The sequence below is a fragment of the Arachis hypogaea genome, chromosome 2, assembly GCF_003086295.3.
Source record: "Arachis hypogaea cultivar Tifrunner chromosome 2, arahy.Tifrunner.gnm2.J5K5, whole genome shotgun sequence".
Taxonomy (NCBI): Eukaryota; Viridiplantae; Streptophyta; class Magnoliopsida; order Fabales; family Fabaceae; genus Arachis; species Arachis hypogaea.
The window spans coordinates 101,950,279-101,978,179 of NC_092037.1; the positions used below are offsets into that span (position 1 = coordinate 101,950,279).

A 27,901-nucleotide genomic window follows, 5' to 3' on the forward strand; every position below is an offset into this window, starting at 1 on the left:
GCTAAAGTTTATATTCCAAAAAAAAAAAAAACAGCTAAAGTTTATATGCAACCAAGCCAAGGGATTTTTTGCTATTTTCCTTTGTCACTCTTTTTATTTGTCAAATTATGTAATTGGGAATCATATTGGTACTAATAATAGCTTTTTGCCATTTTTGACATGCATGTACATATTATAACTATAAATGTTAGGTAGCACATTCTATGGTCCTACATAGCATGCATGTCTTTTATTTTTCAATCCTACCTTTTATCACTACTTTTTATTTTCTTTTTTTGTCATCCACTATCAATTTGCTTTTTGTTTTTAAAGGCTTTTAAATAATGAATAGTCAAATCATGTTTTTTGTTGATATAACAACGTGTATAAACATTTTTTTCCACACATAAAATCTATCACTATAAACATTCACAATGATAAAAACACTAATCAATTTCTCTGTAACTTGGATTTCATACTATAAGATAACATTAAAGTTCTCACAGGTTGAGATGACATAGGAACATAACTTTTTTTCTTAAACATTTACTTAGAAGCTACCATCTATATAAGCTTAGAGGAGAAAATCCTAAACCAAGACTATATCTATAATAACCACTATTATCCTAACAAGATAATTGAGTGGCTCAAACTCAACTAACAAAAGTATCATCAGTATAAAGTCATGGTGCTATATTGGGTATTGGAGATGCATTAGGGGACATAAGATCACCCACTAGCATGTAAGAAGAAGGTGAAGGTGGAAATTTTGGAGAAAGGTTAAGCATTTCCAATGCTTGTAACCTAAGCTCAACAGGGTAATCATTGACACAACCAATTCTAGGACCAGCACCAGTTGACCATTTACTTGAAAGTTGATGACCTAATTGGTAGGACTTTGAGGCCTTCTTGGAATTTATCCTTTGCAATATCGAAGTCTTTGGTACCTCGGCTCTTGGACTCTGAAGACCACCTGAGAGAGTTCTCATGTAGGTAGGTGTCGGTGTCGGTGTTGGTGCCGGTTCAGGTTGAGGATCTTCCTGTTCCTTATCTGAGGATGGGGTGGTCTCCACCTCCTTGGAAATTTCGGGTTCAGAAGAAAACACGTTGCCATTGGTTGGAACTTCGGTTATTACTTCGCTTTCGATAGGCTTGTCCTCATACATATCACTATCTTCATTTGGCTTACGGATCTATTAACCAAAAAAAAAAATACAAGCCTCAATCAATAACTGTATTTGGTTCTACTTATGTAGAATCGGTTAGTTAAAACTGATTTGATGTTAAATTGATTTATGTTCGGTAGTTCCTCAAAAGTGACTCTAACAGAATGTAAAATGTTTTGACTCTAGGAGTGAACAATGCAAAATCAATTTTCTGTGACATTAAACATCATTTTGCAAATATAAGGCCAAAAGTTTCAAGTTGAACAAAGAACAGATGAAGATCGAGACTAGAAAAGCATCTTTGGGCCTAAAGTTTTCTACAGACCAGATTTTGACAAAGGACCACCATAATGATTGGAGTATAGATGAAAGGAAATGTATCAATGCTAATGATACCTCAACTTCATCAAGATTGACCCCATTTTCTTTGAGATACGATAAGAAACTATTGAGGCTGTCATCTGTTGGCCGGTAGTGTCCACTATATGCAGATATGGACTGAAAAAGTCAAAGCCATTGAGAATCAGACATTTTTCAAGAACCCAACAACAACAACAACAACAACAACAACAACAACAATAATAATAATAATAATATCAATGTGATTCAATGCACATAAACCACATGTATTCTTCCAAAAAATGGACATTTTTCAATGCACAAAAGAAATTGGAATAAGCAAAAGCGTACCAATGTGACTCGGTGGACATTAACCAAAATATTGTAATTAAAAGATAAATAAAAAGAAAAAAGAAAATGCTTCCCACTATCTCTTTAAGGCTATTCATGAAGGTAGGGCCATATTTTTAGAAGAGGTTAGCACAACCGATTTAATCATGCAACATATTGAATCAACAAGACAACAAGTATACCTTTAGAAACCCATTCTCGACTTCCAATCTTCCGGCAGCTACGGTAGCTCCGCCAGCCAGAAAGGAAGAATGATGGAACAACCCTTTCTTTTTCTGAGGGTTACTACAATGTGTCAGTATGCTGGGTGGAATGAAATGCTGAAAACTTTGAAATCTTTTAACTGTTAATTGGTCTTGACTTATTACCTTGCCTGCATAAAGTTTCTTGGAGGTACTCATTACAAATATCCACTTGGCAACTTCGGTATCTTCATATGTATGAAGAAAATCTCCAGTTTGTTTGTGGATAATTTGCCCATCACAGACAATGTACTCGTAGTGCTCTCTCTCTTGCTGATTTAGGAAAATTTTAAGGATCAACAGGTCAGAAAATCAGGAACAAGCCGCTACTTTTGAAATAATGCAATACACATCAACATCATCAAAGTCAACTACAATAATGAATACCCTTCTGTTCCCTTATATCTGTCTCAATGTCAGGATATAATTTGTATCCAAATATGTCGATCTAAAGGTGGATGAAATTCACGATGATGGATAAAAGGAATCAAAGGGGATATATAAAAAGAAAGTATTGAGTTTAATTAGATGATGAACATACAGGTCCAAGATACTTAATGCATTGTTTTCGGAGCTTTGATCGAGGGCATTGCTCAAGATCAATGTTTTTCCCATTTCCTAAATCCAACCTGCAGAATGAGGATAAAGATTTCAGCAATAAAACTAATTATACATCATTCTCATGTTAGCATAGTAATGCCTTAATGCCATTTATAACAAGCTTCACCTTTTGTAACAAGAGATAGAAAACAGAATCAAATGTTCCAATTATATGTACCTTTATATTTAGCTGATCCAGCTTAGATTTTTCAAAATAATTTTGTGTAGTTTCAGGTAAACATTTATAGGCTAAAGTCATGAAAGAGTAATACAGAACCAACCCCAGCAATAGTCAAATGCAAAAGCACCATCAATATTGAGAAAGTAATCAACTAATCACCCATTATCAACAGCATTAGCAATTAATTTTTTTTTTAAATGTCATCTTCACACATTCCAAGTCAAAGTCACACACAAATCAACCCACTATGGTTTCAGCCAAATCTCTGAGGAAAAGTAAAGGGGTTTCCTTGAAGAGATAAAAATAAATTGGCAAAAAAAATGGTAAATAAATAAATAAGTCTCACCAATAGAAGAATGGGTGACCAGAATCCGTTTTACACCATTCTTCATAATAGTAATGCAAGTTGTGTCCATAACGATGGCGTGGATCAATCTACAGTTCAAATAATTAACACTAGTTAATTAATTAATTAGAATTAAGAAATATACTAATAAGAGCATGTTGGTCAAACAAACTTAAGTAACACAGAATTATCAATTAAATAAATAAATAAATAGCTTCTACAACCACTACACCCTACTATAACAACAATAAAATAAAATAAAAAAAAATAAATAGGGAGAGTATTGAATAACTCACAGCTTCAATCCAATGCTGAAAAGCCAACTTTTGAGCTTGGGCGTCTAAGGACAAACCTTTACCCACCTGTCAAAAGAAAACATAGAAAAAAGGGTCCATTTTTCTTCAGAATCAAGCTCAAAACTTGGTCCTTCAATTCATTTTTCCAAAACCATAATCAATAATCAATCATAAATATCCGTATAGCATGGTATATATACCGTACAACTCCAAGTATTCTTATACACACATCTCATCACTATTGAGTACTATTGATCATGTTAGCATTACATTATAGTATTATACACATATATACATATACATAAAACATAATCACGTAACAGAAACAAAACACAGTATGTTAAATACGGCGAAAAATGAAACAAAACAAACACTTAATCAAAGGCTTCATTTTTCAGACTCAGTTTCAGAGAGAGAAGAGTGTTGAATGAAAACCTTGGCAGCGTTGAGACGAACACGGCTCCAGCGAGAAGCAGCGCTTTCCGGCAAATTGAAGAACGAAATCGTGCTATGATTTAGCCGCACAAAATCTATCGCTTGCCACCTTCAAAAAATTCAAACAAAAATAATAATAATTAAAATAAAAAATTTGATTTTTTTTAAGAGGTCTGAGAATGAGTTGCATGAAGGAATGAAAATTTAGAATTGATAGATTGAGGTTGAGGAGGCACCACCGCACCAGAGCTCTTCGGCGACGACGGCGGAATCGGCCAAGCGGCGGCGAGTACGGTAGCTGCGGTAAACCTTCTGAACTCTGAGAGCAGCGCGTGAATGCGCGTGAGGATCGACATTGGGAGAGAGTTGGGAGTAATCGGAGGAGGACGTTAATCGAAAATCTCCGAAGGAGAATGGTTCAAAAGCAGAGAGCGTATCAACCTCCATTATTCTCTGAAATTATTATGACTCTGTTTCAGAGAGAGAGAGAGTGTGTGTGTGATGTAGAAATGAAAATAAATGAATGAATGTTAAGAAGAAAAACATTCACGTGGCATTTATATATTATTTGTTGTTTGGGGTTACACATTGTTTTGTTTTTTTTTTTTCGTTATTACTTAATTTTATCCATTTTCCTATTTTCTTTTTTTTTTTTCTTACAACGCGCTTTTTACCTTCTTACTATTATCTCTTCTTCCACCAGGCGCTTCTATCTTTCTTTAACTTTTTTTTTTTAAGAAAAAATAAATTTGTCAAAGGATAACAGATAACAGTAAATATATTAGTTTTACTAAAAAACAAAGATAACTATTTCTTTACGTTAAACTATAAATTCAAAAAAAAACAATTAAACAAAATCTCAACAAGCATTAAAAAAAACAAAAAGCTATTGTTTTTAAATAGCATCACAAGATGTTATCGATTTTTTTGACAGTATCTCTTAACTCAATATGTCAAGAACTAATTTATCGTAGATCTGAACTCTATTTAAGAGTTCCCATGTTGCTGACCAATGAGTTACTTTATTCACAAAATGGAATTCGAACCTCTAATTTTTACTTAAAGAATAAATAAGCTTATCACTCAATCAACCTAAATTAATTATAACATATTACCGTTAGATTGTATTAGAAACAAGAGACCAAACTAAAAAAAGTGTTTTTGTATATTATTCAGTGTGAACAAAAATATAATATACAAGAAGTATTTATAGGTACTAAATGAATCAGTAATAAAAGCATAGAATCCTACAATTAATATACAGATATACTATATAAATATAAACGATACTAATTGATCTAAATTGATTCTAATGATTCTCTAATATCCTCCCTCAAACTCAAGTGAGAGTTAAGGATACCAGCTTGAGTTTGGATAACAAAGTCCGAAAACGAGTCAGGTGATAAGCTTTCGTGGAGATATCAGCAGTCTGATCCAGTGTTCTAACAGTAATGAGACGAACAGCATCAATAAAGATACGTTGCCGAACAAAGTGACAATCAATTTCAATGTGTTTGGTGCATTCATGAAACACATAATTATGTGCAATCTGAATAGCACTGTGGTTATCACAAAAAATATCAGTAGGAGACGACTGAGGATAACTAATGAATCTTTTGATTGCATTTCTTGCCAAGTTGCCAAACAACCTGTTTTATCTTTTCACAATAATTCATCTCTTGCTTGCTCTCCTTTTGATCTCATTCACTCTGATGTTTGGGGTCCCGCTCCCACTGCCTCTATGGGAGGAGCTCGATACTTTGTCGTTTTTATTGATGATTTTTTCATTTTACTTGGATTTATTTGATGACTAATCGCCATGAGTTACCTCAGATCTATATCAACTTTGCTACTATGATTAAAACTCAGTTTTCCAAGGTCATTAAGGTTTTCCGACGTGATAATGCTATAGAATACCGTGATTCCAAACTCTTAACCTTTATTGCAGAACAAGGTACTTTGTCTGAATTTTCTTGTCCTGGTACATCTCAACAAAATGGTAGAGATGAACGCAAACACCGTCACATTCTTGACTCCGTCCGTGCAATACTTCTTTCTTCTTCGTGTCCTGAGCGTACTTGAGGTGAAGCTGTTCTTACTGCTGTTCATGTCATCAATATACTCCCTTCTTCTGTTCTTGGTAATGTTACTCCCTTTGAGCGTCTTTACCATACCTCCCCAGATTATAGTTCTCTTCAAGTTTTCGGTTGTGTATGTTTTGTTCTTCTTCAGCCTCATTAACATAGTAAACTTGAACGTCGGGCTCGTATGTGTTGTTTCCTTGTTTATGACACTGAACACAAGGGTTATCGTTGTTGGGATCATCTCTCTAAACGTATTTGTATATCTCGTCATGTTGTCTTCTGGGAGCATCACATGTTTTTTTGGTTCTCATCCTTTGAGTCAATTCCTACTACTAAGTCACCTTTGTTTACTAACCCAAATGTTGATCTTTTTCCTAGTGATGATTCTACAGATTCTATCTCAAGTGACCCTCCACAGCTTCCTGTTCTTCCGCCTTCTCCATCTCCCGATGATTTCAAATCGGACGATGATCCTGCTCCTACCGTCATGTCTCCTGCTCCCGCTCGTTTTTCTAGGGTAAGGAATCCACCTCCTCATCTTCTTGATTATCATTATTTTTCTACTATCCTTCATCAACATGAACCTAAGTCATTTAGAGAAGTTTCCACAAACCCAAATTGACAACAAGTAATGCAGGAAGAAATACAGGCACTTGAAAAAGTACACATTTGAATTTTGGTTGATCCTCTTTTTGATCAGGAAGTTGTAAATAGTAGATGGGTATACAAGATCAAAACCTCGCTCTGATACTATGTTAGAAACAAAAGACCAAACTAAAGAAAGTGTTTTTATGTATTATTCAGTGTAAACAAAAGTATAATATACAAGAGGTATTTATAGGTATTAAATAAATTAAAATAATAAAAATATAAAATTTTATAATTAATATATAAATATGTTATATAAATATAAATGATATTAATTAATCTAAATTGATTCTAATGGTTTTTTAACAGATTGGATGAATTACAGCTCAAAAAATTATAATTAAAATCGTTATGTATCGTTTTTTAAATGTTCAAAGAAGATTAGAAGAGTAGAAGATAAGAGAAATTCAAACATCTAGTTTATTTTGTATCATGATTAATTAGGAAAATATTCTCCACATGCGTCCATACATGATGAGTAAATACTAAATACATAACAAATGTTTTTTTTTTTATTGTTGGGCAGCCCTATTTAATTTATTACCATCAATTATAAACAATTGTTCAATTTTAATTGTATCCTTAGTTATCGATCACTTGGGGGTATATAATATGCACTAGTTTCAATTTTAATAATATGACTGCATCCTTGGTTTTTCTAAATTTTTATGTGATGTACTTAGCATTTAAATATACAAATACATCATTACCTTTATACTTGTATATAGTAGATTGAATTATTAAAAGTGGAATAATTTTTGTTGAAAATTATTAGTGTTATTTCACAAATAGTAGCACTAAGACAAATACATGACACTAGCTAGTAGCATATTATCACACTAGGAACTTGACGGTATTATTATATGCTACTCCCCCAAATATGATAGTTGAATTTTAATGTACATCTAATATAATTATTACTAATTAATAATATAAACAAAAATAATAATAATAACAACGTTAGACAAAGACAAAAGTACACAACTATCACTTTGTCCCATTTTCAGCAACCATCTTTGAATTTTATGTTTATTTATAAGTTACTACTTTTTTTGGGCATAATTATAAGTATCTTACTTTCATGCACCATATATAAATTGTGATGATAACACTATTTTATTATGAAAGGATGTCGACCTAATAATTAAACAAAAACCATCTCAATTAATTATTAAAACCGCCATACTAAATTCTTATGAGCCATAAGATACTCTCTCTCTCTCTCTCTCTATATATATATATATAATGCATTTTAGTATATTTATATTATATATCTATTTTAAAAAATATTATTAAAGTAAGTATTATCAAAATATAAAAAAATATAACTTTAATTATAACAATATATATATAAACAAATAATATCATGTACAACAGCAACAATATTTATTTCCAAAGATTATGGTTCAATGATAGAGGACAACTCACTGCCTTTGAAACCAATATTTGGCTGCCCTATTAATACTTTGGTCCGACTTTACTAAACATAACTTACCGTTGGATTAGATTAAATAAGATGGGATATGACCAAAATTTTAATTCAATTCACACTAAAATTATTAGATATGATTAGCTTTAATATCTATAATTTTTAAGTTTAGATCTGATCCTATTTTCAAATGTATGGATCGGATCGGATATCGGATATATTTACAAAATATAAAAATATTTTAAAAATTTATTTTTATTAAAAATATATATAAATTTTATTTTTTTATTTTTTAAATATATTTATTCTTAAAATAATATTAAACATATTTTTAAAATAATAAATTAAAATAATATAACATATATAATAATTATTAGTTAAAATAAAACATAAAAAAATATTTATTTATTAATTTTTTATTTTTAAAGATACGCAAATTATATGTAGATACCTACACAAAATCTGCAGTCCAATCTATTAATGTATGAATCGGATCCAATCCGATAACTTTACCAATCGAATTTATATCCACAATTTTTTAACCAAATTTAAATAAACACCGCAAATATACAGATCAAATTCGATTCATGAATACCTACCATAAAAACTATATACTTTCTTTCTTTTGTCATACACTAATTGACTAGAAATAATGTATATTGAATGCGTCCCAACCTTATCCCCCACAGTGTTCCTATTATTTGTTTTCTGTCCATTTTATTGAGACAACTCACCTTTAAAATTTAATTTTAACGAGTATGTCGGTTTGCTAAATATTTGTTTTTATACCATCATCTGGCCTTTTAATCAAGAAATTAGGAATTTAAATTATATTTTGAATATAAAGAATACCATGTGATCAGTTGTTTGTCCTTAAGTGATAAAAAAATAAAAATCACTATGTATTTGACGATAAATATTTCACATTCCTTAACCTTTTTCCATAATAATAATAATAAATATCAAGAATCTTTAACATACATATTTAATATTTTAAAAATGTATTAAAATATCATAAATTTAAATTTTTAGTGAAATATTTCTTTGTTAACCAAAACCCTATTTGATCATAGACTATGGTATATGCCACAATTTCTATGTTAATTTAGTGGTATATCACAAGTTACATACATACATTAAGTTACACTCAATGTTAATTAATATACGTACTATAAGGTACACTATACAATGTAACACGTGAATTCCGTGGTTATAGTCAAATTATTTGTGCTGCGTTTTTCTTACCATTAATTTCCCATTAATTACGTTGCACCTTCTTCGTTAGTTCTTCCTCAATTAAAAGAATAAATAAATAAATAATATTGTAGTAATCCTCTAGCATTCTAATATTTTTTTTAAGAGAAAGTATAGGGAGTTAATAAAATATTTGTACAACATGTACAATAAAGATTTAGAGATATTCGATTTAGTATTAGAAATATAATTATTCGTGTTACTTTTTTTCATCAGTTTAAATTTTTAGGATGAGTGGTATCATGACATAGTCAAATATTCTATTGACTCTATAGCAGAACTCCTTTCTTAAACATCATTTAAAAAACTATTACAAAAAGGAAAAAGAAATAAAAAGCATCTTTGCAAATATAAGTAACATATAAATATTTTTTTCTCAATTTATTTTTTATATAAAAGCATTTTAAATATTTTATAAATATTAGAAATTCGTATATATCATTTCGCTAGAAAGAATTGAACAAGTGGCCACGTGAAATTTATTTATTTCAATGGTTATTTGTTTGGACTTTGGGAGTGTAGTTTGCTTTTCAAGTCTTCGATTTCATGGTCAAACTAACGTGTAACAATTTTTGGTACACTAAAATTGTTAATTTATTTTTTATTTTTTATAAAAATTATATAAAACTTAAGATTTAATGTACTTATTATATAAAAAAATTTAAAATTTTTGTTAATAATAATTTTAATATATATAATAATTAAATCCTTTTTTATTTTATTTTTGGAATATTATTTTTTTTTTATTTTCAATCATCCTCATCCATTATATTTTCTGGCCACACATTTGGTCATTAAGAAAGGAGATAGAGTAGGTTTGTTTATTCATAGCTTTCGTTGACCAAGAAAAACAATAATAATGACCGGATTATTAGAGGGAGTAATATAGTAAATTTCTTTTAAATTTTTCCAATTGAGAGCAACCTAAGTCATGTTGTGAATAAAACAAAAAAATAAAGTATATGTGTCCTTTAATTTTAGATGTCCGTGTCATTACAGCACATCAAACACAATATTTAATTAAGGCCCCACGTTGTTAATTTTAATTTCCAGGAAAAATTATTTATCATACCTACTACTGGATAAGTCCTGTGAATTCTGAGATTTTTTAAAGTAATGATTTGGAATCATAATTCAACTTTTTTTTAATTTTTTAATGGATAAAAATTTAAATATATATTATTTTTAAAATGTCAAAAAAATAAAACATTTAAAATTTAATTTATTTAAAAATTAATAAGAACATAATTAATTAAAAGAATAATTTAGAATCACTAATTATTTTTCTCTCTTTTTTATAATCAAATTTCTAAATAATCTGATAAAATTTAAGGTTGTAATTGCTTTTTGAAATTGATATCGAGGAATATTATATTTAGTGATCAAAGACGAAAATTAAATTTTCAGTCTCGAAATTTAAAATTTTAGTCTTTTAAATACTTCTAAAAAGTATAGATATATGAAACTAAAATTTTTAAAGATAAAAAATTAAAATTTTAATAATATTTTTTTAAATATTTTTATTTAATTTTTTAAATTTTAAATTTATTTTTTAATTTTTATATTTATTTTAAATCAAACATAATACTAAAATATAACTTAGTCTAATATTTTTTACATCAAATATAATATAAAAATTTTTATTTTAATTTCTATCTTTTATTAATTTCTATCTTTTAGTCGCTCAGAGTAACAAGGTGCGGTTGCAATAAAACAAAAAAAAAAATGCTTTTCCAACAAGATAAATAATTCACCAAGTCATATCATATTCAAAACAAAAGCAATTTCACAAAAATAATGGGGACTATTCGGTTAGTGATGTGATCAATTGTAACTTAACTGAATTATATCTATGATCAATAATATTAGAAATTTGAATAATATCGTTGCTAATTTAAGATAATTTTTTACTAAATGTATATGAATAATACAATTTTTTTCTGAAAACATTAATTCAGAAATAATAATGTATTAAAAAATGTTCGATGATCAATGTAGATACATAAATAAAATACATAAATTATGCAAGTTGAGAAATCAGAATATACTCCAAATTCATGAATTTAACAAAGATAGTGTATTAATGTATAATTAATAAAAATGCATAGAAAAATGGGCTTAAGTAAGACAAGGACGTGGCTATAACAGACAAATAAGAGAAAAGAAAGAGCCCTAGAAATTTGAAGACTTCAATTTTTTTTTTAAATATATATTATAATAATGATGTGCATTACATGTTAGATAGTGACCTTAAGCAAAATCATAAACCACTAATGTCTACTATCAAGTATCAGCTTTCAATTCAATTAAATTAGTTTTGTGATCTGAACGTATCTAATAATCCATCACAACATCGTTGGATTACCGTTTTTTCATGCAACCTAATAGTTTAAAGTGCCACAATAATATATATTAATAAATCAATGTATAAAAAAAATAATTCTTAAATCAATTATTTATATATAATATATTTAAATATAATTATATAAAATAATATATATATATAAATACATAATAATTAATTTGATGATTGATTCATAAATATAATATTTTTTAACATGTGTATAATTCTATGCTTATTACATTCTTTTCTAAAAATATCTTAGCTTCGTAATCGTAAAATTTTTATCCTAATTTATATATTAAAAATGAGAAGTGCTAGGGGTCAGCACTTTTGTTAAATTCTGGTTAGCACTTAACCATAAAAAAAAAATTAAATAATTTTATACCATTAGATACAATTTCACACTATTAAAAATATCATTGATGGTTAATTGATGGCTAAAAACAATAAAATTTGCTGATTTCCTAAATTTTTTCATTAAAAATATTAAATATACACAAAAATCAATTATTATATATTTATATATAAATATATATGTAATTTAATTCATTTTAATGTATAATTTATTTTTCAGTATAAATTTTAATATATCTCTAATGTGGTTGTAAAAAGAATCAGTATTTTCTCATTTGCAATCATGTACTAAGTAAGTTAGGTAGTAAATTTTAAAAGTAACTCCAGATTCATTTCATATTATTATGTATTTTATTATTTCAAATTATTTTATTAACACCACTATTTTTTTTAGAGCAAATATCTTTTTTGGTCATCGTCTTTTTTTTTAAATTTGACTACACGCCCTCTAATCTTTATAAAATATCAGATCGGCCCTCTATCTATATATTCCACGATACCAATAAATTTTTTCGTTGATTTTTTCGTTTATAGTCGTTTTGACCCGAAGCAATAAAATTAAAACGACGTTGCTTTGCTTATTATACATGGGTTTAATAGTCCCAATAAACACATACCATTCTACGTATGATGCGCCAAGACCATGTCATAGGCTGTATGTTACACCTCAATATTTTTCGACGACTATAAACGAAAAAACCAACAGAAAACTTATTGGTATCACGGAATATATGAATAGGAGTCGATCTGATATTTTATAAAGGTTAAGAAACATATAGTCAAATTTAAAAAATGACAGAGACCAAAAAAAATATTTACTCATTTTTTAATTATTTTTTACAGTATTCTTCGATCTAACAACATGCTAATAACTAATTATTCACAAATGTGAGTTTCATTAGAAATTTATTGCTAATTAATAAATTTGTTACATTAATTAATTATTGTAGTGCCATTCCTAGTTTTGTTCTAAATATAAGAAGGGAGATAGGTCAAAATCAGAGTTGTTGCAATCAATTAATTAAATAGTGCAACTTGCAAGAGTAGTAAACCTAAACCAGTAATAATAAGTCAACATACCAAAGGACTTAAACTTTATTGGGTAATATATTTAGATACATACTTAAACAAGACAAGCTTATTATTATTATTATTATTATTATTCCGTACAATAGATATATATTTATTAAAATATCAACACTCGTGTTTTGAATTTTCAGTATTTGACATGGCCAACACACTAGTCGTGTGAATGTGTAAATTATCAAAAACATCAGTATACTTGGAGATTAATCACTTGTTAGTAACATTTTAATACCAATATAAAAGGGTGCATGTGATCACTTGTTTACTTTTCTACCATGTAAAAATTCATGATAATTATTAGAAAATAAAGAAAAAAAAATAAGAAAATGAAAACCTTAATAAAATGGTATAAAAGGCAGTATTAATTAGCGAGTAATTAGTTTCATTCTAACTATATTTATTAACTAATATACTTATTTTAGATTTTAATATTTTATTCCTAATTAAAATACCAACTCAAAATTTCTGGTTTAGGAACCAACGTAATATTTATTATTTATTATCTTTACTAATTTCAATTGGTTACTAATTAGTAATTACATCTCTATTTTCTTTTTCTTTTTGTTTTTTGGTCAACAATATCTAGTGGATTTGAAGAAGGCCCATTAAGAATACAAGAGATGTCATATATGGGCCCAGACTTGGTCAAATTGGCCCAATAAGAAGCCCATCATTTTAATTTTCTTTTCTGTTCCTAATAAAACGAACCCTAGTGCAACTACCAAAAACTATTGCTACGTAGAGTGACGTAAGAGAAACAGGAACAGAATCTGTGTTCCATTGAGTTTCAAGTTTGAACTCGTCATTAGAATCTTCGCCATCGCAGGTTCTTATTCTTCTTTTCCCTTCTCCGTAGTTAATTTTGGCCATTGCTGAAATGTTGTTACAATAAATAAATTAAATAGAAGTTGTATAGTAGTTATAGTGTTTGAGCTGGCTAATGTTACATCATTGTTGTTAACGATTTTTTGTTTAATTTAATTTGATGTGGGATTTTTGACTGATAGGAAAATGAAGGTGATTGCTGCATATTTGCTTGCTGTTCTTGGAGGCAACAAAAACCCTTCTGCTAAAGACATCAAGGGCATCCTTGGCTCTGGTTCCATTCTCCTATCTCTATCAATATAAATTCATAATATTACTTCCATTAAAAAAAATATATATATCCCTATTGTTAAATTTTTTTGATTTCAATGGATTGATTACAATATAAGCTGTTGTGTGATTTCATTTCATTTGATTCATGTAGCTTACTCTGTGATATGCATTTTGTTGTTTAATGGTTTAATTACTCTGTTGATCCCTATAATTTCTTTAAATTTTCAATTAGGTCTCTATACCATATCAGATTTTGTAACGAAATCCCTACGAAATATTCTGTTAAACTATACAAAATATTCGGTCAAAGGATATTAGGGATATTCGTTTTGCAGGTACTTAGTTACAAAATCTGATATGGTTAATTCATGTTAAATGTTTAATGGAATATGCATTGTTGTTTTTTAATTAATGTTAATAGTTATTGCATGCAATATGGGGTGAAATTGTAGTCAATTGTCATTTAAAAAAAAAATTGTAACTTGAATTTAATTTACATGCAGGATTTAACTACTTTTACATAGATATCTGATCATATATTATCATGTCATCAAAATTTAACTTTCATTTTCATAATTTTGGTAATATGCAGTTGGAGCAGAAGCAGAGGATAATATGATTGAACTGTTGATGTCTCAGCTGAAGGGGAAGGATATAACTGAGGTTATTGCTGCCGGCAGGGAACAGTTAGCCTCTGTGCCTTCCGGTGGTGGTGGTGGTGTCGCTGTTGCCGCTGCTCCCGCCGGAGGAGGAGGTGCTGCTGCTGCTGCTCCGGCAGCTGCTCCAGCTAAGAAAGAAGAAAAGGTGGAGGAAAAAGAGGAATCCGATGATGTAAGTTTCTAGTTTGCAACAACTACATCTCTGTTGTTTCATTCTATATTATAGTCTCTGATTCTTCATCTTAATTTCTTTTTTAATAATGCAGGATATGGGCTTCAGTCTCTTCGATTAATGGCATTTTTCCAGAACATACTCTCAATTTACTCTAGAGCTGCTGCTTAGTTTATCATAGTTCTATTCTAAATAAGTAATGTAGATTGTTGTGCCTATTAATTCCAATCTTGTCTTAATTTAGTTTCTTCATGCTATGGAATTACGTTTTGATAATTGAGAAAGGAGTTTATTGGTTATTATCTTTCTTGCTATAGATATGTCTTGTGTGTTTTTGGGTAGAAGAGACCCAAAAAAAAAAAAAGTAAAAAGAAAACGATGCTCCTTGACAATGTTAAAAAGCAATAAGAAACTGGCACTAACTAATAAGGTTTAATTATTCTATCGATTTCTATAATTTTATTCCATATTTTTTTTAATTGAGTCTTTATATCATATCAGAATTAATAAAATATTTCGTTAAACAAAATAAATATGTCTAACACTTGATTGAATATTTTATATAGTTTAATAAAATATTCTATTAATTTTAACATTTTTGTTATGATAGAGATTTAGTTACAAAATTTAATATAATATAAGGACTTAACTGAAAATCGAGTGAAATTATAGAACCGAACAAAATAAGTAAACCAACTAATAATTCAGGGGAATGTTTCACATGCAGATGCTCTTTGATACCTAGTTTTAAACAGAGGAACCAAAATCCCCATGCAAACATTCTCAAGAATGGCCCCACAATCAGCAAACAGCACGTTCTTAAAACTAAATTCGTTTTCAGTTTTGTTTTAGAGGGGGATAATTCTAACATAGATGTACATATCAAGTACTGTAAACATAAATAATAACACAGAAATAAGGGATATCCATTGCAATCTCATAAGAAATCAAATAAAAACATAAAAAGGTTCTTCTATGACACAATCGCATAAACCCAAAGTAAAATGAAGTCGGTACAGAAATTTATTCTATGCAATCACCCTTGAGTTGTATCATTCTAAACAAAAGCTCTATATTTTACTAGCAAAGGAAAGACCTTCACTCGCAAGTTGGTCCACATCCTGAACTGGAGGTTGCACCCTTGCTACTTTGGCAATAGCCTGGTTCTCCTCAGGGGTTCCACTCTCCAAAAAGGCGCCGACGACTTTCCCATCTTTAATCCAGTATGACCCAAACTTCGGCTTAGATGACTCCGGGCTGCTGTCTCCAAATAGCACGGTGTCACCTACGTTGTCACCGTAGAACTGCCAAGACAGTTCAAATGAGCGCGAATAGAAGTATGGAAGGTAATCATACTCCTCAACTGTTTTCCCTTCTTCAGCAGCTTTGATGGCCTACATCAAACATGTTACTCAAAATGAGACAGTGTAGGCAAGAATAGTTCATGAAAAAAATAAATGTCCATTTGGGTACTGATCTACTGAGTAGCTTTGGAAACCAACACATGTTTTCAAAACTGAATGCCATAGTGATCAAACATTTTTTAGAAGTTTTTTCTCACCTTCGCAGCTTGTTCAGCTGATTTGCGAGAATGATCGACATGTTCAACTCTTCTCAACTCATTATATAATTTTAAGGGAAAAGTAGCAACATCACCAACGGCGTATACATTAGGAACACTGGTCTTGAAGAAGGCATCCGTCTGCAGCGGCAACAAAAGACATTATCATCAACAATGAAAGATTCAATATCAATTAAGAAATGGATATGGTATACTAACCTTGATTCCACCCTTCTCTTCTTCAACCTGTCCCTTGAATAAGGCTGTTTGTGGCCTTCCTCCAACACCAACAACAACGATATCAGCTTCTAGGACCCTGCCATCCTTTAGTTTGACTTCTTTCACCTGAATGGTGGATTGAAATCATGTCAAGCTTGATTTGAAATTTAAAAGGAAATCCCATCAGTAGCATATTGAGATTAAGAGTTCAATCATACCTCTCCATCAGAATTTGCAGTGAATCCAACAGCAACCGTTCCTTTAATAATATTGACCCCCTTTTTTGCATAGTATCCCTCATAGAAAGCAGCTATGCCAGATGTAAAAAGTCTTGGCACTGCAACATCAGATTATAACGCACTTCTTTAAAAACATATAAAGAATAAAACGAGATGGTTTGAAAAGAAAACGTTATAACTATCTACTTACTACACCAAGGCTCTGGATAGACCATGGTAACATCAAGATTGTTGAGTCTCAACACTGCACTAAGCTCCAGACCAATGTATCCACCTCCAACAACCACAGCTTTGCCATTTTTCTTTGCTTTAATTGCTTCGTATAGTTTATCAGCATCATCAACTTCCCTCAAGTAAAAGATGTTTTTGGCATCAGCTCCTTGAACACCAAAATCACTCAACCTTATAACCTGCAAACAAATACAAAGTATTAGCAAGACAAAAAGAAAAAAAGAAGAAATGAAGTACAATGCATGACATATCCTCTAATATCCTCAAAGATCCTTACAGTTGAGCCGGTTGCAATCAACAAAATCTGGTAACTGAATGTTTCTCCTCCTGCACTTGTCAGAGATTTTGCAGCAAGGTCTGCTTTCACTATTTCTGTGCTAAGAATCAACTCTATACCTGCAATCAAACATTTAAATTTGCATTTGGAAAATCATTGTTAGGGACCATTTTTCTAGTTTACTCTTATTTTCACTTAGCATGAGAGCCTAGCTATCCTTAAAACTATCCAATAATTGTGCTGAACCAAACGCAATAATCACCTTTCTCATTGTACCACTCAGGAAGCAATCTTTCTCCTCCACTTCCAACACAAACATGGAAACCAGGAAGTCTAGCAGGGGCTGCAAAATCCAATTGTCACATCAAGATAATTATAGCATATCAGGCAAAGAGGGAGAGAGAATATCACAACTTACACTCAGGAAAAAGGTAAGCTTTGCTTAGTGCAGGACGTTCATAAGGTGCTACCTACAGAAAATACAAAAAGAAAAACAAGGGAACATGTATTATTAAGACAAAATGTATAGAAAGCACTTAAGGAAGGATATACTAGAAAATAATATGTATATTGCTTCCTTCCCCATTTGTCATAATTCAAAAGAAAAATTGCAACTTCTAGTAAATTTGTTTTGTGAGTTAAAAGGAAAATCATTTCTATTAGAACATATAAAACCACAAGGAATAAGTAATATTTAACTCCTGACTTAGAGGTCCATGATGTATCAATTTACAAAATGTATAACGAGAAAAGAAATATATATGTATATATTCCACAAACATTTCATACATCTAAAAACGAGAAGGAATCGCAAATGAGAAAACCACACTATTCTAAACATCGATGTATGAGATGCAATGTGCAGTTGAAAACATAAGATACCGCTTCTTTGGATATGATTGCCAGCTCCCCAGGCTTAAGTCCCTGTTTAGCAAATTCCCTTGCTGCATAACCCTGCAATTACGAAATGATATCAACTCCACAATCCGAAAACCGGAAATAAAACGGAATTCAAGTGAAAATAAATTATCTAGCACTTTTTTCTTTTTCTCTTTTTCCGTTTTACCAAATTTTTCAGGGGAAAGTAGTGAAATAATAGTGCTGAACTACTCGCACTAAGTTTTGATAGCCATGCCTAAATTTCGAGCTGATGCAGCTAACAATTCCATAACAAAATTCTCTCACTTAGTAGATTAAAACAGACAGACATAAGAAGAATCTTTTTCAGAAAAAAGATCCACACTAATTTCAAAAGTTTCATCACATCACATCACATCACATCACATCTCATCCAATCTCAACAGTTCTAATGAGCAAAAATATCTAATAAAGCATAACGTGAATTCACTACTTCGCTATATCCGTAATCACTAAGCACTGCATATAGATATTAAGTCTAGAATCTTCTTCTTCCGATTCAAATCAGTAAAAGTGTAAAACTCAGATTCAAGCTCAAATTACACAGATCAGCTAAAATTCCAACACGAGTCGACAACTACAATTAAGAAGCAATAATAGTAGATTGAAGAAATGGAACTTACAGCAGCAACACCTCCACCGAGGATAACGTACTTGAAGGTCTTCGCCATTGTGGATCGCTACAGTTTCAGATTTTCTGTTCGTTTTTTTCTTTCTCTCTTTTTCGCCTTCTCAGCGATGATAAGCGGAAATGTGATTGGTCATTCGTATTATATATTGGGTTCGGAGGAGGGTAGTTTGGGAATTCACAGAGTGTGAAAGGAATCGAGCTGACGTGGCACCATTCGTTGGCCGTTGGTATTAACCACCACGGGGAACCGCAGGGGAGGCCTTCACCGTGGCACTATCCAATTCAATAAATAAATAAATTAATTAATTAATTTAATTCTCTGATTCATATAGAATCCTTTCCTTTCCATATTGGTCTAGAATTTTGGGGAAATTAGATATAATTTTATAATTATTTTAAATAATGAATATCAAAAGTTATTATTAATAACAATGAATAAGCTAGTGCAGGGAACAGCTTTCCGCATGTCATAACGTCCAGGTTCATTCACTCACAACTAAAACAAATATTATTAACAATAAAAAAAAGAGAGAGAGAGAGAGAGAGAAAGAAAGCTGGTTTATGAATGGGTCCATTTATTATTGTCATTTTGTTCTGTAAGCTGCATTAATATTTTGATTTAACATGGTGAGTTGGTTATATAGGTAATTTTGTATCCTCATTGTATTCTATTGAGCCATGTTAAATGGAGAGTGGTCAAGGGAATGTGTATTAGACTGAAACTTCTACAAGGTCAGAAAAGTTGACTTTCTTGACGTCATCCGTGATCACAATGCTTTCTTCTCCTCCTTTTAATAATATTCAATCATTATACTTTATACATATAAAAAATCAGTAACTAATTAATCATCATATAAAAAGCATATATTTGATATTTCATGAAAATTTTATTATATTATTATAATAAATTTGATTATTAGTATGTTATTGGTTATATTATTTTATTATATATGATAAGTTTGATTGTTTTAGTAAAAATAGATAAATTAATATGTGTAATTATTTTTGAAGTGATGATAATAATTTACAAATATTTGGATTTTTTTTTTTTTGGTAATACAAATATTTGGATTAATATACTATTCAGGTCAACCTTTTTTTAATTTCAGTTTTTTGGGCCCTTTTTGGAAATTGGGCCCCTTTCAATAGTTAAGATAGTCTTTCGCTTTTTTGGACCAAGAATCTTATTGGGCTAGAATCAGGCATCGAGTCCACAAACAAGTAATCTGTTTCAATTTGTCCAAAAACTCAAGCCCATAAAATTATTTCCAAAAACTATTAACTTAAAAAATATTATCAATCAAAGATGTGGCTAGTTGCCAGAAAGAACAAAAATCAATGGATTAATTGATTACCGGCCAAAAAATTAATAATAAAAAAACTCATGATTCATTTTCATGTCTCTTCATCGGATACAATATGTCAATTCAACACACAATGTACACTAATGTCTAATCTAAACGAACCATGGAAAAAGAATATGATTAGATTGAAGAACTAATCCATCTTACTCCATAACAGTTTTTTAACTGTTTCTCTTTTGATTTTTCTGAACAGGAGAAATAAAGCAGGAAAAGTTTAAGAATAAACTAAAGTACTCCAATGATACTAAAAAGTAAAAACATACTAATTAAAAACCTTATCATTTCATATATGCTTGGTAGCAGTCTCTTGCCTCTTCTCAATATATCTTTTTTTAATTAGATTTTTTTTCAGACAATGAAAGTAATACTAAACTAAAATAAATTAGTACAATCTAATCAATAAAATAGAGACATTAACCAATTTGGATTATTGCAGTGGTTAACTCACTCGTTCGCTTAAGTAAGTATTGAATTTTGTCTTATACATGTAGTAATTTATTGGCAACTTTATTTAAACCCTTAAACAGATATATCGTGAAAAACCAAAATAAAAAACCAACATTTTTTAAGCAATTTCATTTAACTTCCATAAGTTTCTTGACAAATTAGATTGTATTATGCAGAATTCGACTAATTTGGCTTAAAAGTTTATAAACAATCAATAATAATTTTTCGGGTAAATTATATTTTTTGTCCTTAATGTTTGTATTTTTTTTAATTAAATACTTCTAACGTTTAATTTCATCAATTTTGTCGCTAGCATTTTCGATTGATTCAATTTTATCGTTAACGTTTCGATTTATTTTAAAATTATCCCAAAATATTTTTAATTTTGTTCTTAAAATTTTAGATTGAATTAACATTCAGAGATAATTTTGATGCAAATTAAAAACGTTAGGGATAAAATTAAATATAATTAAATATTAAAAATATTTTTAAAGAAAATTACAAATGTTAAAAGTAAAAAATATACTTTACTTTAATTATTTTTCTATTTAAAAAATTTAAATTTAAGATCATAGGAAAAAAAAGTATCTTTAAGTTTATATCTTTTTAAGATTTCAAATATTTTTATTTTTAATTTCAGTAAAATACCTATATACAAAACCTATTATTAAGAATCTGACTAAGTTTATCCGACTTAATAGAAGTTCTATAAAAAATTAGAGTTTCCTGGTGATAATTTTGTAAGAAAACAAAATACTTATTACCACATTGATAATTTTTTTTAAGTTAGTTTTAAAAAAAAAGAGTGAATGGAAGTTTACAAGTGCAAACTACATAATAACCGCCGTAAATATTGAAAGTATATGTAAGATTAATTATTGACTTTGTCGGTGGCTCCATCCTCCATGGCATGCATTCCATGCTTAGGCATCACTCGAAAGAATGGTAGCTTTCTTAAACTAAACACCAAAAATTGTTGTGCACACTTGTCTTCACCTTATTTTTCTTTTATGTTACTATCTTCTTTTTTTAAGAGATTCATCATTAATTGTTTATAAATCAAGGTTATTGTAATTGATATACTCATATCTAACATTATTATTCTCTTAGTGTGACACACGCCATTTTTTTTAAGAAAAGAAATCCACTCATTATTCTTGCATCATTAAACAATGTTTCATATGATATCTATGTATATGTACATCCAATATTTGGAGGAGATTTTCTTTTCTTTCATTAGAATATGTGTTTGGCTTCTTTAATTTATACTACACATACATACACACGCTTCATCATCATAACTTTATTAATTATGTTGGAATCATATCAAATTTCTGGTGCTCAAAGTAAATTATATATAATTTTAGAAAGAGTAACATTATTTGTGATAAAGGTTGACTTGCCATTATTTTCATCCTTTCTGAAAATGTGAATAGTAAAAAAATATTAGGGTTAATTATTTTGTTAGTTTTTATGTTTTTTATTTTAATTTTATTTTTATATTATATTTAATTTTATAATTATTTTTTTATATTAAAAATGTTAAAATTAATATAATATTTTTTTAAAAAAATATACGCAGTTAAATATCTATTTAGATTTTTAATTATGAATATCTTTAATTTATAAATAAATATTCAGTTAACTCTAATATTTTTTACACTAAGAAATATTTAATTATAAAATTAAAAGCAGAATAGGAACCAATTGAAAGAAAAAAAGTATAGAGACCTAAGTATAAATTTGATAAACTTATATTATAAGAATCAACAGAATAATTTGAGAGTAAATTTTTTTTTGCTAATATCAATTAATTTTTAAAATTTTTTAATTTTACATTTTAAATCCTAATTCTAAACTTTTCAAAAAAAAGATTAAAAATAATTTTATAATAAAAATGGCTAATATATATTACCTATTAAAAGGTATTTCGCTATACTAATTCTAATTATTAGAGGATATAATAATGTAAAACAAAATAATTGTCCTATGATCATCAATGACATAACAATATTTCATATAAAATTATAAATAAAATTAAAAATATCACCCTATTCTTATATATAGATAGATATATAGAATGGCCTAAATAAAATCATAATAATTATGTTTGGCAGCATAATTTATGTTTGTGTGACAATGAATGAGACATGCACTCATAGATGTAGAATGGAGGACCACAAACCCTAGTTACATTTTCAATTGGGTCAGATATGTGGTCACACTGTGACCAGGAGAACTAAAAGCTTCATAGCTAAAAAGAGTGGCAAATGGTCACAAAGTTAGGCATAGTTGCTTTCCAAAGTTGAACAAGTTATAGTCCTTGTTTTTTTTTTGGAGGGGGTTGAAGAAGCATATATATATATATGGTTGCTTTCTAATTTCTAAGTCTTTGTACCTTCTTCTTTCCTTGGCTTTAAAGAGAAGCCCCCCATACACATCCTTTTCCAAAAAAGTTAGGTTCACACCCATGTGAACTTGCATTGTGGACATCCTTTACTAGAAATCCATGATGTTTTTTTATATATATTAGGTTCTTTAATTTGAGTTGATTTGATTTCACCATTCTTCATTCTCACTTTTTTTACATTGGTTAGTTGATCCCTTTTTGTTCAAATAAATTTGTCTCATTTGATTATTATTATCTCTCTAATAATCATTAAGATTTTATTCAATTTATGATGGTCTAAAATTGTTCATGTCAATCAATATGTAAATAAGTGTAAACTAATTAAATTGGTAAATTGTGTCATTGAGTTATTTTAATGTATTATAATTTGGTTTTTAGTATAACATACTAGATTCTCATTGAATTTTGAGGTTGTATTTGATTTTGAGAACAGATAAGATAAGACACTATAAATAAAATATAAATAATAGAGATATAAAAATTAGTGTTTTTGTCTTTTGTTTAGTGATAAATTAGAACAAATTATAAAAGTATAATTTATTTTCTTTTTTTTTATTCAAAAAATTTGAAAAAAATATATAATAATACAAAATATAATTATAAAAAATTAACAAAAATAATAAAATAAAAAATAAATTATATTTTTATGTATTATTTTTTTTATGAATACAAAATAATACTAATTTAATATTTTTAAACATAATATTTTTGTTTATGTCTTATCTACTAAATATAATTTTGTATTTTTTATTTTCTATCTCAAAATGTTGTATCTATAAATAAACACAGTCTCACCAACTTAAAAAAAAATTCATAAAAAAGGTTAATCAGAGTAGTTAGTTATGTTAAATGGAATAAGTATTATATATAACAAAAGATATAAGCATAAGTTTAGTATGGCCGACATGAAAATGTTTCGATTGATAAGTAATTATATGTTAATTGATCGAATAAGAAATAATAAGATGAAAGAAAAAGGATAAATGACGTTTATATATTGCTAAAAAGATTTTGATGAGATTGTGCTAAGTACTAGTGATTGACAAATCAAGAGAAAATCAGAAGAACATTATTTGGTGAAGAGGGTAAATCACATAGGAGATATATATAGTCCAATAATTAGATATAAGAGAAAACTTAAGAAGATTCTAAATGATTCGACAAGGAAAAATCTAGGCGTAAATGACCTAACTTCCAACATGATTGGGATGGTGGAATGAGATATTTTATTCGGCAACTATATTAAATGTATATTAAAATATATATTAAAATAAAATAATATAAAATATTATTTTTATTCTTAATGTTTAGGATAATTTTTAAAGTTGTTCTTAATATTTTAATCGTTCTATTTAAATCTTTAATATTTTAAAATTGACTTAATGTTGTTCAGTTATTAGAGATCCGTTAACAGAATTGACAGCGGGACAAAATTTAGACGATTTTAAAAAGTCAAAAACATAAATAAGACGAAAATGTTGGGGACAAAAACGATACATAAAAATAAATTTTAGTTTTATTCTTCAATAATATCAATTTTTTACTGTATATAGTATTCAATTATTTTTTAATCATATATAAGTAAATTACACTTAATCACGTTACTTTCATTCTAAATAAATTTATTTTTTTATAATTTTACATTTAAAGTTATAAGTTAATATAAAAATATAAAAAAATTTATTTAGAACGAAAGTAGTGTGATTAAGTGTAATTTATTTGTATGTGATTAAAAAATAATTAAATATTATATAGAGTAAAAAATTGATATTATTGAAGAAAAAAATTAAAACTTATTTTTATGTATTGTTTTTGTCCCTAACGTTTTCGTTCTATTTAAATCTTTAACATTTTAAAATTGTCTCAATTTTGTCCCACCGTCAATTCTGTTAACGGATTTCTAACGACAGGATAACATTGAGCCAATTTTGAAACGTTAGGGACTTAAATAAGACGATTGAAATGTTAGAAATAATTTTAAAACTTACTCCAAATATTAGAGATAAAAACAATACTTTACTCAATAAAATAAAATTATACATAATATTATATAAAAATATATAATAATTAATTTAGCGATTGATTTTTTAGCGTATACATAATATTTATGTTTATTCATATATCATCGTATGCTTTAGGATAGATGATATGCGTAGTCACATCTACTTTTTATGTTTAATTTCTTAATTATTTAATATAAATTCAAACCTAAAAAAAAACTTCATTTCTTATTGTGTAATACATAAATAATATTTAATGTACTTTAAAGCTATACAATATTAATTAAAAATCTTGATATTTTTACTTTATTTACTAATTAATAACAAATAATGGGTAGCTAGCTAGCTCGGTTGAGAAGTTGATATAGAGTATCTAACTTATTTAATAAAATATTAAGTTTACTTTAGAAAGGAAAAGGCTTAGTCAAACTCTTACAAAGACAAACAAGAAAAAATTTTCATTCAATAAATTGGCGACGGAAAAACTGCCACTATATATTAAAGGTTCACCAATATTCATTTACTATTTTGAATTTTGACCACCTACATGTGCCAACTTCTTTAATCTTTATTTCTTAAATATTGTATAATTCGCTATGGTTTAGTAGAAATTATACACAAAATTAAAAGTTGTACTATTAATTAAGTTTTAGAATTTGTTAAAAAGAATTAAGAGATCAGAATTTTATTCTCTAAAAATAATTCTATTTATATACTAAAGGATAAAGTATATTTTTTGTTTCTAAAGTTTAGCATAAATTTTAAAAATATCCCTAAATTTTATTTTGTTTCAATTTTATCCTAAAAGTTTTTGATTTGCATTAAATATACCCTCGATAGCTAAATTTTCAAAAAAAGTTAAGACCAATCTAACAATAATGCATGAAAATTATTCTTGATTTGCTTGTATTGAGGGTTGTTCTTATGAAATTGTTGTTAAATTAGTCTTAAATTTTTTGAAAAATTAGCCGTCAGGGATATATTTGATGCAAATAAAAAATTTCTGGGATAAAATTGAAATAAAATAAAACTTAAGGGTATTTTTAAAACTTTTATCAAACTTCAGGACAAAAAATATATTTTACCTTATATAAAAATATAAGAAAGTGGCTATTTTTTATTTTTTCTTAAAGTGATTTTTTTTTTCATTTTTTAGTGTAAAACTACTTAACTTCACACTTAATTAATTTCACACTTTATAATTATGTCAGCATTGAACTTTAAGAGTGATTAAGAGATTAATAAATGATTCACACACAAAGGATTTGAAATCTCTACATACAGGGACTATTCTTCTAAAATGGTAAAGTGAGAATCCTCCCTCCTACCTTTGAATTATTTTCCCTCTAAATAAATGAAATTAATTTATTACATGCCCTCATTGTCTTGTTTTGGGTCCATTTATCTATCAATATCTACCATCCGGTACCAAAAAATTGTTATTACCTACTCTCACCACACATGTGTATGCATAAATTTGTGGAGATTTATGGTTTGTGGTACAAAATAAATAGCAAAATATAAAAAAAAATAAAAAATGAAAAATAAAATAGATTCATTACCGACACAATATGATTACAATCACAATTATTTATATTAAATTGTCTTCTTCCGGGGAGTTTCTTCCCTCCATCTTTTAGATCTAATTAGTGTATAAAAAAAAGATATCATGGTTTCTTTTAATATTTTTGTGATACTAATTTAAAATAAATGTAGACTGCTTAAAATTTACTAATAACAGTTTTTATTGTGACGGTAATAATAAGAAGGTGAATGTTATAGTGCCTATCATATTATACCTAAGTTACTAAAAAAAGTAAATAAATAATATTTAATAAATTTTACATAATTTACTTTTTATTTTAAATATTTATTTTTTACTTTAAAAAAAGTTAGACAATTTAAAAACTATAACAAAAGCACTATAAGTCACCAAAAAAAAAAAACCACCGTAGAACTCACCTAATAAGAAATGAACGCATCAAGGCTTTTTGTTGTTGTGGTATATGATATTAATAAGATGCAAACTAAACTAAACTAAATTAAGCTAGCTACCAAATGCACCAAACACTAGCTATTTTCACAGCTATACATAGAATCTCGGTGTAATTAAAAATTATTAAAATTATTTGATATTACAATTTTAAATAATTTAACTAATTCTAAAATATTTTACTAAATAAAATGATTTTATATTTTAAATCTTATTATAATTTTACATTTTATATATTTAGTTTACTCTTCTAAATTTTACGTAAAAATTAATTTTTATTTCTATATATAAAAAGTTAAAACAATTATTTAAATCAGTCTTAAAGTTCTTAAAATTAAATATTTTAATTTTTTAGATTTTAAAATACTCAAAATAACTTTCAATGTTTATTTTTGTTCAACAATACAATCTTCTGCTAATTTAATTAGAAGAGTGAAATACATAATATTTTCTAAAAAATTAAAAAATATCAAAATAATTTCTTAAAAAATTTAAAATAGTAATTTTAACTAAACAAATTAAATTGATAAAAGATTGATAGTCTATTA

The 27,901-nt window shown here is 28.0% G+C and overlaps 3 protein-coding genes across 4 annotated transcripts; 1 reads left to right on the plus strand and 2 right to left on the minus strand.

Moving 5' to 3' along the window:
- Positions 1–433: 433 nt before the first annotated feature.
- LOC112758741 (IQ domain-containing protein IQM3-like) lies at positions 434–4,530 on the minus strand. Of its 2 annotated transcripts, XM_025807475.3 has the most exons (9): positions 4,180–4,530; positions 3,936–4,044; positions 3,501–3,566; positions 3,205–3,293; positions 2,619–2,706; positions 2,204–2,350; positions 2,018–2,110; positions 1,542–1,643; positions 434–1,172 (listed from the first exon to the last, which is right to left on the minus strand). In XM_025807475.3, exons 1-9 carry the CDS (start codon positions 4,380–4,382, stop codon positions 663–665), a joined length of 1,407 nt encoding a protein of 468 aa, XP_025663260.1. In that variant the 5' UTR covers positions 4,383–4,530; the 3' UTR covers positions 434–662. The 2 variants fall into 2 exon arrangements, with proteins under 2 accessions (XP_025663260.1, XP_025663273.1); XM_025807488.2 differs by lacking the exon at positions 1,542–1,643 and having other exon boundaries at positions 4,180–4,475.
- A 9,312-nt stretch (positions 4,531–13,842) lies between these two features.
- LOC112758762 (large ribosomal subunit protein P2-like) lies at positions 13,843–15,362 on the plus strand. The gene is made up of 4 exons (XM_025807505.2): positions 13,843–13,960; positions 14,142–14,233; positions 14,825–15,063; positions 15,158–15,362. Exons 2-4 carry the CDS (start codon positions 14,146–14,148, stop codon positions 15,182–15,184), a joined length of 354 nt encoding a protein of 117 aa, XP_025663290.1. The 5' UTR covers positions 13,843–13,960; positions 14,142–14,145; the 3' UTR covers positions 15,185–15,362.
- A 606-nt stretch (positions 15,363–15,968) lies between these two features.
- LOC112758770 (monodehydroascorbate reductase) lies at positions 15,969–19,730 on the minus strand. The gene is made up of 10 exons (XM_025807516.3): positions 19,132–19,730; positions 18,473–18,544; positions 18,009–18,060; positions 17,853–17,933; positions 17,591–17,709; positions 17,273–17,492; positions 17,062–17,180; positions 16,844–16,969; positions 16,625–16,765; positions 15,969–16,457 (listed from the first exon to the last, which is right to left on the minus strand). Exons 1-10 carry the CDS (start codon positions 19,177–19,179, stop codon positions 16,134–16,136), a joined length of 1,302 nt encoding a protein of 433 aa, XP_025663301.1. The 5' UTR covers positions 19,180–19,730; the 3' UTR covers positions 15,969–16,133.
- Positions 19,731–27,901: the final 8,171 nt, after the last annotated feature.

Excerpts from the sequence above, each read along its gene's own strand:
- LOC112758762 (XM_025807505.2), top strand. The coding sequence starts at position 14,146 with ATGAAGGTGATTGCTGCATATTTGCTTGCTGTTCTTGGAGGCAACAAA. Across the intron at positions 14,234-14,824 it reads CAAGGGCATCCTTGGCTCTG|TTGGAGCAGAAGCAGAGGAT; the intron begins GTTCCATTCTCC and ends GGTAATATGCAG. Across the intron at positions 15,064-15,157 it reads AAAAAGAGGAATCCGATGAT|GATATGGGCTTCAGTCTCTT; the intron begins GTAAGTTTCTAG and ends TTAATAATGCAG.
- LOC112758741 (XM_025807475.3), bottom strand. The coding sequence starts at position 4,382 with ATGGAGGTTGATACGCTCTCTGCTTTTGAACCATTCTCCTTCGGAGAT. Across the intron at positions 4,045-4,179 it reads GTCGTCGCCGAAGAGCTCTG|GTGGCAAGCGATAGATTTTG; the intron begins GTGCGGTGGTGC and ends AATTTTTTGAAG. Across the intron at positions 2,351-2,618 it reads GCATTAAGTATCTTGGACCT|CAAGAGAGAGAGCACTACGA; the intron begins GTATGTTCATCA and ends TTCCTAAATCAG.
- LOC112758770 (XM_025807516.3), bottom strand. The coding sequence starts at position 19,179 with ATGGCGAAGACCTTCAAGTACGTTATCCTCGGTGGAGGTGTTGCTGCT. Across the intron at positions 18,061-18,472 it reads CAATCATATCCAAAGAAGCG|GTAGCACCTTATGAACGTCC; the intron begins GTATCTTATGTT and ends TATTTTCTGTAG. Across the intron at positions 17,934-18,008 it reads AGCTTACCTTTTTCCTGAGT|CCCCTGCTAGACTTCCTGGT; the intron begins GTAAGTTGTGAT and ends TGGATTTTGCAG.